The following is a 13772-nucleotide window of genomic DNA, read 5'->3' on the forward strand; positions in this document are numbered from 1 at the left end:
TTTTAAAACATTCTTTGGGACAAGTACACTAGCTTGAACAAATTTAATCTTTAATCAATGGATAGTAGTATCAACTGATTTAGCTCTGTTCCTAAGTTCAAAAATTAAGAATTACGGGTGGTACGTATATCGGGTGGAAACGATACAGCGCGATCGTGAATTAAAGTTTTAAGAAGCGATATCTATCGATGTAACCGCACCCACGAACGTACGTGTCTTTTTTTGCAGTGTCAATATGATTTATACTTTTGAAAAAAAATAGAAAGATACGAAAGATACAAAATTGGCATTGTACGGTTTTAAAAGGGATCCCATACTCTTACCTTTTCACAACTATTTGAAATTACATGTTTCGGTGCACATAACCTGTAAACTTAGCTTCTCGGTAAATTAACGACAACATTGTGTCGTTTCCATCTAATATACGCACCAACTATGCCTATCACTGAAATTAAAAGATAAGACTCTGTTATCGAGTATCTGTGAATTGATTTTAGAATTCCAAATAATATTTATTAACTTGAGAACAGGATACTCTAAATGCACTCAGGATAAATATTAAGTAATTGAATGTATATTACAATATTGATATGTAAGCGGTGTAAACGTTCCCAATCATTTTTTATTAATGGAAAAGGAGGATATTGTGCCTATTTGGCAAACGTAGGTTTTTATCAATATTTAAATAACTCATTTTTTGCTCCATTTGAATTACACCGAATTAAATTTAACTTCCTGATACAATTCGATGTTGACCAACAGTGATTACACACAAATATTCCGTTTGCAATCTTTTCCAGGTGATATTGTATTCTTACCCTTAACAAATATTCTTACGTATTTACCTATCATTTGTTTTATCAAAATTATTACAATCATCTTGACAAATTTGAGTGATGAATATGCAAATGAAAATATTACAAAACACTGCTGTACGATGTGCTAATCAATTTAATTTTTCAGAATTTTCATCTGTTAATTTTATACCTTGCTCGTCGTTGCGCGACTGCAAACTAATTACGAATCGCAGTATCGCAGCAATATTTCCGGGGAGGCTATTTTTGGTCGTAGACTCAAGTACACTAAAAAAATAATAATGAATAAAAAAAAAAAAAGTAAGAAAGAATATTGAGACTCGAGCCGATGAATTTGTTGACGAGTGCAATTCGTTAAGATGTTAACTCGAGGATACTGCCTGAGCTAGCATCCTTACATGGAATTAAGGTCAACAAATCTCGCTGAGTATTGAAAAAAGTATTTGTGATTTGTATCCGGAGAAGGTGAATAGGCTCCCAGGAGTTTATGCGTGTCACGGGTTTCACGCGGTCTGTTAAAAATATCAGAAAAAAAGAAAAAAGCAATACTACTACTAATGATAATAACCGTTTCCTTTTTCCGTGCAATCTGAAACGAATTTTTCGGCAGTGTTAAGCCGCGTAGGCGAAACATATCGAAACACGATGCGCACAAAGTTTAACGGGCTTTCGAAAACGAGACCACTACTTAAGTCACGCGTTGACCTGTGACAACTCGAAATAGAAAAAAAAATCTCGAAAAAATATGTATACATATGCGTGCCATGTGTATATATATATACATACATACACATATATTTACGAAAAAAGAAACAAAGTGTATGAGAGAGAAAGGAAGCCGTCGTCTCGTTGAGCCCATACAGGCGTTTGTGTATGCTCCTCTGAAACGACGAGACGTTCGAGCGGAATCAAAAAAACGTGCCAACAAACACACAAGATATATATTCCCTTTTGAATGCTGTAGCCTCCAAAAATCTAACCTACCACCCACCGATTGTCGTTAAGGGACATAATATAAAATATACATACCCATTGTAATTTATGCTCGGCCAATGCGCAGCGCTTCGTTCCTTCTTCTTTACGCTCGTTCTCCTCACTCGTTTCTCTAATCTAGACTTATATATTTATATATACATTTCTATTTACTGCCACTTTTACTTACCTTTTTCGATCCCATTTCACATATTGCGCGCACGCACAGATACACACACACACAGACACACAAACACACGCGCGCGCGCGCGCGCGCGTGCTTGTATACAATATGTATATATTGTTATACGTATACATGTGCAACATATAAATATATACACATGTACATGTTATTATATATATGATTTTATAATCCCCGCACGCGAATGAGAAACGCTTCGCTGTCATTGGCCATTTGGTAAAAGGAGGGGGTGGAGCCAGCTTTTAGCGGTGCTTACTTTTTTCTGATTTTTATTTGAAACGCTGGTTTACTTTTTTTCACGTTCGTTCATTGTAAGAAAGTTGAACGCAATTTATGTTTGCGCCGAAGTGACGGACCGTGGTGAAATGGATAGATGTCATTACAACGAAAAAAAGAAGTGTGCGTAGCTCTTTTTAACAGACAACGAACGTCGGCAGGTTATCGCTTCCGCCTTCTCTTGCGTTCTTCTCGTTGCCTAATTGAGTTTTCACGACGGAGGAATGAAACACGGAGAAACAGAAATTTGGGGAAAAGTCCGAAACATGAAAACGAAACGGGAAGGAGAAAACAGATGAAAATATACGACAGGACGGAAAGAGATGGACAAACAAATGTAGTGACGGAAAAGAAAGAGCGAATGATGAGAGAGAAAGAGAGAGAGAGAGAAAGAGAGAGCGAGAGATCAATATAAAAAGAAATTGGTATCGAGAGTGTGACGTACATTCTTTTCCATATGATGTTCGAGAAAGAGAGAGAAAGAAAAGAAAAGAAATTACTTTACTGACGTACGCACGCACGCGCACACATGACAGAGTGCTTCGAAGATGTCGAACATGATGATCGTTCGGTAGTGACCGTGAAACGTGTTGCTTTGTTCTCTTTGCGCAGGTGAGTTGAGATTATCTGAGTCACCATTTGATCTCTGAGAGATTACCTTTGCGCGGGGGAAGCGAGGGAACTAGGGGAGGCCAGCCGCTCAAAAAAATACAAAAAAATATATAACATAAAATAAAACAAAACAAAAAAAAAAATAATAAAATGAAACCGTTCCGAAATGCCAGAATCTAAATAAGAGAAAGTCGAATAAAAGAATCTGATGTAAAGTGAAGCCGAAAGCGGATTAAGTATAACAATATATAATTGCATCGAAGAAGAGAAAACGTTGCTTCTTCTCGAGCGTCCTCGATCTCGATGGATCGTCTTCCCGTAGAGAATGGATAATATGCGTATACGGTTTAGACTGACGGGACGCACGGACTATTTAAAACGTAAAGTTAATAGGGAGGGGGTCTTTTTCGAGTGTACATGATGATGATGTTTATTAACATTCGCATATACGTGCATTCTGCACGCGTATGTGTAAGCGTTCGTCTCTGACTGAGTGATGTGTTGCGTGTATACATGTATTTGCATACATTCCGTAGCAATAGATACGAGAGCGAGTCCAGGTGAACGGGAGGAAAAATACGAGCTAAATGGTGTAAGACTGCAAACGCGAGAGGGTGGAATGTAAGTGTGCGTGACAGACGAGGAAGAAAGGGTGCGTGAGAGCACGCGCGCCTGTGTGTGTGTGTGTGCGTGCGTGCGTGCGTGTGTGTGTGTGTGAGAGAGAGAGACGCATGGGAGGGGAGAAAGAATTATACGCGCGCGCGCGTATGTATGAAAAAAGATTGTACGTACGTGTGATCGCGAGAATGTCTGAGCGCGTGTATGGTGCATATTTATTTGGAAGAAAGAAAGAAAGAAAGAAAGAGAGAGCCATCGTTGAGTCGCTGAAATGCTCTTCATGGTATGGCAAACGAGACCGTAACGGTCCTCTTCGCAGCCAGCCGGTACGGGATCGAGGCAAAGCCGCGATCAACAGTGAGCAGTAGCGAAAGCGTGCGTGAGAGCGAAAGAATCTGAAGAGGGAATGACGACGAACAGGGGTGGGGACACGGAAAAGCGGGTGCGGCATAAAACACTTAACATGGGACAGAGTTGACGGACAGCCGGTTCGAATACGGTGACTCTTTTTTGCTGGCTCTACCCTTCCTCTTGCTTCCCCCCACAAATATAGAAATACGTTATTATATCAGTACATTATTATACACTATTATATATTACTAGAAATATGTGATAATTTATACCTAATGCATCGATATACTTAAGTTCGAATGATGTTATTATAACATTGATATATATATACATATACATACGTACGTATGTATGTATGTATATATGTATGTATATATATATATATTATACGATACAAAGGTGTAGGCGTCGAGAACTGTTTAAAGAAGAAAGTTTTCTTCGTTTCAGACCCGGAGGAGACGTCGAGTGGCGGTGGCTCGCAGTCACCGACTCATATACGCATCAACTTCGAGCGATGCTTTCGTAAGGAGTACAGCACGTCTCTTCAAGGAAAAACATCGTCAACGGCAATTATGGCGTCCATGGATGACTCGCAGCAATATTCCGATTCCGAATCGGAGCAAAAGGTGTCGAAAGACAATTTGAGCAGTGCCATATTTAATCTGGTCGCCGGTGAATCGGAGATCAGTCAAAGCGACTTCGAAGGATCGTTTAAGGTCGAAAACGAGAGAACGGAAGGTTCGGTACGGGACTTCTGCGTGAAAGAGGGCGACGTATACCGGTGCACTGTATGCAATCGTACCTACACACACATCAGTAATTTCTGCCGGCACTACGTCACCTCACACAAGCGTAACGTCAAGTACTTTGCTTGTCCGGTTTGTTATAAGGAATTCACGCGGAAAGATAACATGGTCGCCCACGTTAAGATCATACATAGCCTTAAGTCGCACATGGCTCTTAGCAGCAGTGGCAGCAGTAGTATGGGTCAGCAGCGGTAGACCGCTGTCGGTGCGTCCTCTCTTCTCAGGCTACGTTCCTTGGCTCTTTCCCTTCGTTCTGCCTCTTGAGAAAGAATCCAAATTACCGTTACGATGCTCCTCCTACGTTTCCGGAGGTGCTCTTAACGGCCAAGTATCACTTCGCGTCGTGCAATCGTCGATAAATCGTTGAACAAATCGTTGATCGATTTCTTCGTCGTCGTGGTAAGAGTCAGGGGACGTTACGCAAGGAAGAGGCAGCAAACGAAAAAAATCGCGTGAAAAGCTCAAGAGCGATGCGAGCGTACGTGTCAGTGGCTTTCCGGATAAACCCATAGCTGTAAAAGAAAGAAAAGAAAAGGTCGTAGTGTTTCGAACGGACAAAGAGAGAACAAGTAGTAGTAGTTAGATTAGTCTCGTAGTTAATAAAATACAATCGAGGATTGGTTTTTGAAGACAACGCTAGTAGGACGAATCAAGAAAGGACGATATCAGAGATATGGGGGTAAACGGATAGTCAATCGAATATACAAATTTTAAACATCCGATGATAATCGTCATTGATACGTAGATAGTTGTACATCTGTTTCCTTTATACAATTAACGAACGTTTGATAAACAACAAACAGGCAGAACAAACAGCTAAATCCGAAGACGTTGTTTCCGCCAATATGGGGAAATTGAATCGTAGACCATATGTCTACTGCAGCTCAAAACAGTTTCTCCTTTTTCAATGGATCAACGTGAAACGAAAGAAACTGGACTTTTAACAAATGGATATATGATATTAATCATAGCAGCTAGTAAAGTCAAATACAGTCGAACGGAGTACCTTTTATGTCCGGTTACTTTATTAAACGTGATATAATTCGTGCTATATCGGATCCTATAACTACTGGTTTTCTCTTGATTCGTTCGAAAGTTCGCTCTTTCGGACAAAATCGGCGGGTGTATCTCAGCCTATTTCGTAAACCGAAAGCTCCCTTTCTCGAAAAATGATTTTCGTGCGCGTAACACGAAACGGGCATTAAGTTACAAACGAAACGAGCTTTACCGCGTCGCTTCCCTTCAAGGGAATCGCGGATGTTATACAAATAAAAAGAAAAAAGAAGGAGGAACGTAAGAAAAAGAGATATGCGCATACAAAGAGTTTATATATGATTGAACCGGTGTACTCGTTTGGTCGTCTTAACGTAGTTGTACGACAACGAGGATCAGTTATGAAACAAAGAGGAGAAAAAAGTAAGCAAGATAATTGCAAAAGAAACGTGAGTCCAAATCAACAAAGAGTATATTTACTATTGTGTGACTATAATATTACGGAGAGAATCAAACGTGTTGCATGTAGCATCGAAAATATGCATACGTTTATTGAAGTAAAACGGCGGTACATGCACACACAATATAAATAAGGGAACCACGTAGACTGAGTAAATGCAATATATATGTACGATGACCGTTCGCCATGTTGTTGAGCCGTTGAGCTGTTGTCAAGCTGTCGAGCCTGATTCGAAGTTATATAGTAGCGTAATAGGGAGCCAAGGTGGAAAGAAGTCCGCGGTTAGGGCAGGCAAGGATGGAGATAGTTAATGGGGAAATTAACGGAACGGGACATGCAATTCTTGAAAGACTGCAGAGGGACGGTTTTAACGACACCAAATACAAGATAGTACTGACATTGGATAGACTGAAGGCACTTTAGTAGTAACTTAACGCCATATCGTACTGTACCGTACTCTATTGAACAAAACATTTGTGCTTAGCCAGTACAGCTGGACACAGTTTTACTACTATATATTCTATATATTCTGTATATTATATATATTATATTAGAAAACATGGATTTTATCGTTACCCAAAAAATGATACGTTCGTTTATTTCCTGTTTAACTTGAAATGAATCGTGGGTAAAATATCTATATATATATATATTGTTCCCAAGAGCAAAAATATGCGATTAAAACGACTATTAAATTTGTTACATAAATTCATAATCAACTAAAGCTAATCGTTATAACGTAGATTCTCTTTTTGTAAATATTAAATTCTAAATAACGTGAGACAAGGATGTGTGTGTGTCCAGGGTCATAGAAATTATCGTTGTTAAAAATATATCCTTGTCTTACTTGTTACGAGTTTTACGCAGTTTATCCGAAGCATAATTTTATGTATAATTTAATTCAGAAAGACCATGCTTAGAAAAGAAAAAAGGATACAGAGTTCTTTGTGAGTTCTTTTAGTCTTAAAGACTATAGCGTGCACGCGCAAACGGTCGAGTCGATTATCGATTACTGTTCAAAAGGGATACGGCTACAGTGATGGTACATAGGCTTAGTCGTGAGAGACAGCACTAAAATACGATTGTAGCTTACTATATTTTGCACTTTACACTTTGTCGAATCCTCTCTAGTCGGACCTTCGTTCATAGATCGATTGTTATGATTATGAACGACACGCATGAATCGGAGAGGAAGCGAAACGATTTATATACAAATTTTTTCACTAGTTGGGCATAGACATTAGACGACTAGAGGCTATATAATAATAATTATAAATATTATTACTGCTACTATTAATTAATTATAATCGTAACGGAGACCTTCGTTGTTATTTTAAATGCGTGGGATTTCAAGGTGAAAAGAAAAATGAAAGAAGAAGAGACAGGACACAACATGATTTATACGATCTTGTGTCCGATATCGCCCACGATTGACCAGTGTTGTTCGTTCGTTATTCAAGAGATATCTAGCGTTGCAAAGATAAAAAAATTTTAGTTGTAAGAAATACGGAGCGATCGGAAGATCGATCGCCTCCGGATGCAATTACGCGTACTTTTAGGAAGATAGAATGATATATTATTAGTTAGGCAGGCAGCAATGATTAGACGAGTAGGTAAAGTAAAGCAAAAAAAATAATAAGGAACGATAGAAAGAGAAACAAACTAAAAGCATATACGGATGTTTTAATATTTCTGATCGTAATGGACCGTGCCGCTGACTCGCAAAATCGATATGCTCTCAGGTCAATTATCTTCAAAATTTTTAACTTTCATGGACCAAAGAGTATCCACCATTCCGCGTCGGTGGATTATTTTCGGCGGGGAGAAAAGATGTGTGTGTGTGTGTATTCTTTTGTTTTAGTTTATCCTATTTTAGCTTGTGTTTTTTTTTTTGTTTGACGTACAGAAAGAAAATTTTAAGGACGAGAGACAGTTGCAGGCCGGTCTTGGTGAAATTGTTGTGTTCGCGATGGGTTAACGCAAAGCCCGTCCAAAAAAAAAAAAAAAAAAAAAGGAAGAAAATATGAAAACAAATTGAGGAAAGAGGGTATAAACTGATAGTTGAATATAAATATTATATATTAAACAAAAATAAGTGCAAAGAGGCAGCGGCTAAAACAGCTTATATCGATTTAAAATGGAAAAAAAAATAATAATTAAAGTAATACACTCACATTTGATAATCACTGAGAGGCTAAGACTAACTCAATTTTAGATGGCAGGTAAAGAGGACGATTTATAGAAGCGGAATAAAGCGTGTCGATATGAAATGGAAAGTACAGTGTAACAGAGCTCTCGGATCGCCTAAAGCAAAATCAATTGCCAAATTGTAACGAACGACAATTCAATCATTTCGATACTAGGCTCACGATCAATTTCTCACTTTTTTAACAATAGACCAGGAAAATAGATCCACGTGCTTGTTTCTTTTAAACGGGGGGCTTTCCGTGATAGCTCGTTTGGGATATCCAATTTTATTCGTCCGTACGAAAAGGAGCGTTAGTTTACCCTAGTCGACTTTTGCGTGAGAAATCGCTTGGAAGACCTGAAACTCTTGGTGATCCTTGTTGACCACATGTTTGTTTTTTCTTTAAATTTTATTTCTCGCATAATATATTATTCTGTTAAATATCTTATTTGTCGTCGTCGTCGTCGTTGTCGTCGTCGTCATTGTACAAGAAAACAAAGATCCGCAAATGTTTCTATCCGCCGTTAAACTTTAGAAAGACAGTTGCAGAGCATTTGGCAAAGAAGCAAAAAAAGAACATTTGTAACGACGCGTATGCGAATCAAGTTGTTATCTCTGCTTACATCGAATTCCTTAATGGTATCTTAAGGCTCGTGATCAGGGTAAACTGATACCTAATAAAATTGTTGAAATTTAGCAACTGATCTTGAAGCTTGCTACGAAAATTTATCGTACAACATTCGCTCACGTTCGTTGCCTTTAAATGTTGTTAATCTTTAGAATTAAGGTTGTAAAAAAGGGGAAATTCATGTTGCCAATCAGTAAAACTTAGTAGAAGCTTGCGAGGAGTGTTTTTAAGGATTAAGGATTATAATGATACGAAATCCTTATATTCGTACAAAATTAGTGTTCAAGCTGTAAAAAGTGTTCATAGCGGAAGAAATAAACACTTTGAAGTGTTATGAGGAATTGTTTGTAAGGGGGTACCTTGTACTTGTACTACGCATTACATAAAAAATGATTAAAAATTAATTTCAACTAACGTTGTAGTGAAAAGAGAAAAAGGAAGAATCGGCCGAGTTAAAATTTTCTACGAAAATCTGCAACTGTTTTGCCTTCGTTTAAGTGAATTTTACTGGAAGCAGAAGCGAATTTCTCACGCCAATCGCGGTTAGGATCACAAAGGTCTCGTTGATGAATTTCGTGTTGAACATATTTTAATTAATTTATAAGTCTACGGACATTGCGGGTGGGTTACGGGGGAAAGAATATGAAAAACAAGAAAAATTTTACATAGATTATATTATATTTATATATGGTTCTTGCAATGGCGACACGCCAATAACCATCGTTCCCTTTTATTCGTCCCTTATTTCGAAAGCGGACCACCAGTCAATACCGATTATTCTAAGTTTCTTTTTCACGTGTTATCGGCATCAGTCGCTCTTGCAAGAAACCAACGCGAAAGAGTAACAGAGAGGAAGAAAGAGAGAGAGAGAGAAAGAGAGAGAGAAAGAGAGAGAGGTAAATTACGAGGCTTAAAAAGCAGACTGTACTATCGGATAGATTTTAATATATATATATTAAATATAAATATATATATATATACATAAACATATATATATATATTAAAAAAGAAAAGAATCATAGTTTATTATCGCAAATAAATTACACGCATATGTACACAAACACGTATACAGAGAGAAACACATATACAAAGTATGCGGCAAGCGTAAAGATGGTACATATATATATATATATATATACATATTATTATTATTATTATTGCGATTATTATTATTAATATTATTATTACGATTATTATCATTATTATTATTATTATATTATATATATATTTATATATATATATTTATATATATATTTATATATATAAACAAAAGTTATATCGAATATATTTTAGCGCTAGTTGATAATACCTATTAACGTCGTTGCAGTTTTTGAAATGATGCGTCAGAAAATGAGAGTAAAAAAAAAGAAAGAAGCAAAGGAGGTATGTGGTTGACTTTTAACTTTATATATTATACGTTGAATTAACGTACTTCAGTGGGATCCAATAATATGTAGCGGTGTAATCCCCGATTTGGTGCCTTTTTAAGCGACATAAATAATGACGATGAAGAAAAGAAAAGTAAAAAAATGAAGTAATAATAATAAATTGTTATCGACGCCCGCGATCTTAGGCGCGCGCGTGCGCGTGTGTGTATATCCCTTTTTTTAAAAAGCGCGCCCGATGATCGCAATCTAGTGCCAAATAAGTGAGACCTTGTCGTGAAATGAGCGTAAAAGAGTAATAAAGGGAAAATAAAAAAAAAAAAAATAAAGAAACAAGAAAAAATTTTATAGGGAACTTTTTAGAGAAGATGAGTCTTTTCTGACGCTGGGTAGACTTAGTATATTTTATATGCACTGATTGTTTGATTATGACTATCGATAATAAAAAGAACGGTGTTCAATAGATTGTAATTGAAGGATTTTTAAGTCTCGCTGTACCGACTTTTGTCTCATACATTCACGTCTCCGTTGTTGCGCGCGCAATGCATACTCACGTTTTACATGCACTTTTAATCGTGCGTGCCTGGTCGATTTTACGAGATGCGCTGATAGAAATCTGAACGGATAGCTTTTACTTAAGGATCAATGAAAAACCGAAAACGTAACATCAGCGTTATCGTTCGAAAAGAATATTTAGCGGGCATCTCGAAAAATCGTTTAGTGTATCCAACGTACAAACTAGCGCATCGAAGGAAACAATAAGACACTGTGTTAAATGAATGAAAGAGGAAAGAAAGTTGTTTATTGTCCAACAGTTTTTTTTTTAAAGTTAGCGACTCTTATTGTTTAAACTTCTTTGAAAATCGATCATATTGTTTCTCCTTGTGATAACATGTGCGTAGAAGCCCGATATTTTATCTTTATCAGCGCGTAAGTCAAGCGAGTTTCTTGTATGAAGCTTCATCCATTAACTGCAATAACACCTTTAGTAAATTTCAGCTGTTACGTCACTTTTAATTTTATGTTATACATTTACCAATATTGTTTTCTTCCGTTACAACTTTTTACAAAGAAATCGACGTTCTGCGTCGTATTTTCTTATTTTTTTAAATGGTTTCCACGCGTTACGATAAGAAAGAAAAAGAATGGGGAAAAAGAAGTGATTGAAAAACTAGCGAATAAGCGTACTAAACTAGCGTACGTTGAAATATTTTGTTACCAATGGTTTATTCCGAAACGGAAAGAAAAAGGAAACAATGATCGAAGAGGTTGTCGTGCGAATTGTGTGTTGTAATGGAAATCGACCATAAATTAATGAGCTGGATCGTCTGTCTAGTATATGTATACGTATATACATGCTTGTCAAGGAAAGTAGCAGACTAATTGAAATTCGAAAAAGAAGGTAATTACTATAACGACTAACAGCGCAATGCTACACGCAGTAGAACTTTATTTTACTTCCTTTCGTTACGTTTTTCGTTGTTTTTCCGTTATGATATGCGTTATTATTGTCGCACGTATGTGGAACGTGAGTGTAAGTAGGCTCAGAGACTCGTGATCATTCATTAATCGTTTACATACAAATCTCTACTGTCCCGCGTAGTTGGAGGATATTTTCAAAGCGACGCATCATCATCAAAGTGCCATAATTTATTTCAAAACAAAGGATTTGTCACACGCGATTAATTCGCCACGAGTTGTCTACAACCGTTCTCTGTCTTCTTCTTTTTCTTGTCTTTTTGGAACGAAAATTTTCTCTTTCTTCGTTTGTTTATATTTTCTTGTTTTTTTTTCTAATTACCCTTTGTTTCTAATCTTGTTACTACGTTCCACAGCCGTGTTCTTACGTAGAGATTTCTCGTTAGTCACTTGAAACAGAAATCATATCGTCCCTTTGTATATCTCGATATGTTCACACATACACCAAATTCAAGAATTCCCGCATTCACTACGAAGCACCGTTACTCTTAGCCAAAAATTACTTTTATTTAGTTTCGTTTTAGTGATTGTGGATGCATCTGGTTGGTCGATAGCGATCGTTGTCTCGCCGTTGACGATTATCCATCAAAAGACACGCTGCCAATAAAATCATTGAAATGGCTCTCGTTAACGAATTACCATTCAATTTTTTATAGAATCGTCAACACAATCGGCGAGAAACGATTGTCAGAACCGATCGGACGATCTTTAGATATTAAGATTCCTACGTTGTGTGTGGCTTACTCGAATAAAAGCGAACGTTTCTTATTTGAAAATAACAGAAATTCGACCGATTTGCTCGCACGTTCGAATATAGAGCAGTCATCAGTGTTGAAAACAAAAAGAGAAAACAATCGACGTTCCAACTGCTTGAGAAGCCAATCACGATAGGAAATCAGCGATTATTATTTTTTATGGACTTTTGTTTTGCATGTTGCGTACGCGTATTGTTGATTTATTATTTTTACTGTCCGGACAATGAAGCAAAGTGAAATATTTGGAGATCAAGAAAAAAGATAAATATATATATGTACATGGTTTTTTTCGTTGCATTTAACTTCTGATTTTTATAAGTCCGCTGGCTGTTAAACTCTTTATTTTTTGTTTTCTTCTCATTATCTCAACGTTTTCGTTGCGAGAAACGATTTATAGCAATTTTACGCTGATAATGTTCATTTTGATCGTTATATAGAAGTTGAAAGACTATTTTTTGTTCTATTTCTTACTTATTAGCTTGCTTCTAATAAAACATTGCAAGATGTTTAAGCGAGTAAAGGACAAAGTCTGTCACATAATTTAGTCGCAATGCCGGAACTGGTGTCGTTTCTCGCATCGATCGAATTCTCGATACAAAGTACGACGTAGAGACCATTTTGCACGACAGATTCACGACTCTACGACGTGTATCTATCTTCTCCGCGAAATCACCCGACGTTTTCGATTTGGAAACTTTCCAGTGCATCTTGGGATGTGCCAAAATTACTGATGCTTAAAAAGGGAGAAAAGAATCGGGTGAATTCTTTCTTAGTTATCATTGCCATTATGTTCCCTTTGCTTACCTTTCCCCTTTTTTAAGTTGATACACGATCGTCAAGAATTTTCAGCGTGGAATCGATCCGTCATTCTGTATATTACGAGTACACAAAGTACGCAATGAAGGCCCGATTTTTGCCTGACAACTTGTTAAAAAAAAAGAAAAGAAAATGGTACGACTATACTTTGTTTTGGTTTTGTTTGATCAATGCGAGATTTTTATTTTCATCGATATCCAAAATTCCCGATTCCCTCGTATTATTTATTGGTACTTTATTAAGTAGATTATTGTTCGTTCTTTTATATTATAATTTTATTTTCAGGTGTTATTTAGATTTTATTTGTATTACTTTATACAGAATCATTTATATGCCATGTTGATTTCACATCGAGCTATAAATTCCCTTTACGATTCGCAGTAGCCTCTCGTATCTCTGTTCTGCACGCATCAGAG

The 13772-nt window shown here is 37.0% G+C and overlaps 1 protein-coding gene across 8 annotated transcripts in view; it reads left to right on the top strand.

Moving 5' to 3' along the window:
- ttk (zinc finger and BTB domain-containing protein ttk) overlaps positions 1-13772 on the top strand; it is a 44735-nt gene that overhangs the window by 15585 nt on the left and 15378 nt on the right. The window contains exon 5 of one of the 8 annotated variants that reach the window (XM_033347030.2): positions 4294-12825. The exons of the other annotated variants lie outside the window; for them this stretch is intronic. Within the exon in view, the coding sequence (XP_033202921.1) occupies positions 4294-4847 (554 nt within the window). The 3' untranslated portion in view covers positions 4848-12825. Of the gene's footprint in view, positions 1-4293; positions 12826-13772 lie in introns of those variants that run through there. 8 annotated transcript variants of the gene reach the window in all.

This window comes from Bombus vancouverensis, chromosome 3 (genome assembly GCF_051014615.1).
Source record: "Bombus vancouverensis nearcticus chromosome 3, iyBomVanc1_principal, whole genome shotgun sequence".
Taxonomy (NCBI): domain Eukaryota; kingdom Metazoa; phylum Arthropoda; class Insecta; order Hymenoptera; family Apidae; genus Bombus; species Bombus vancouverensis.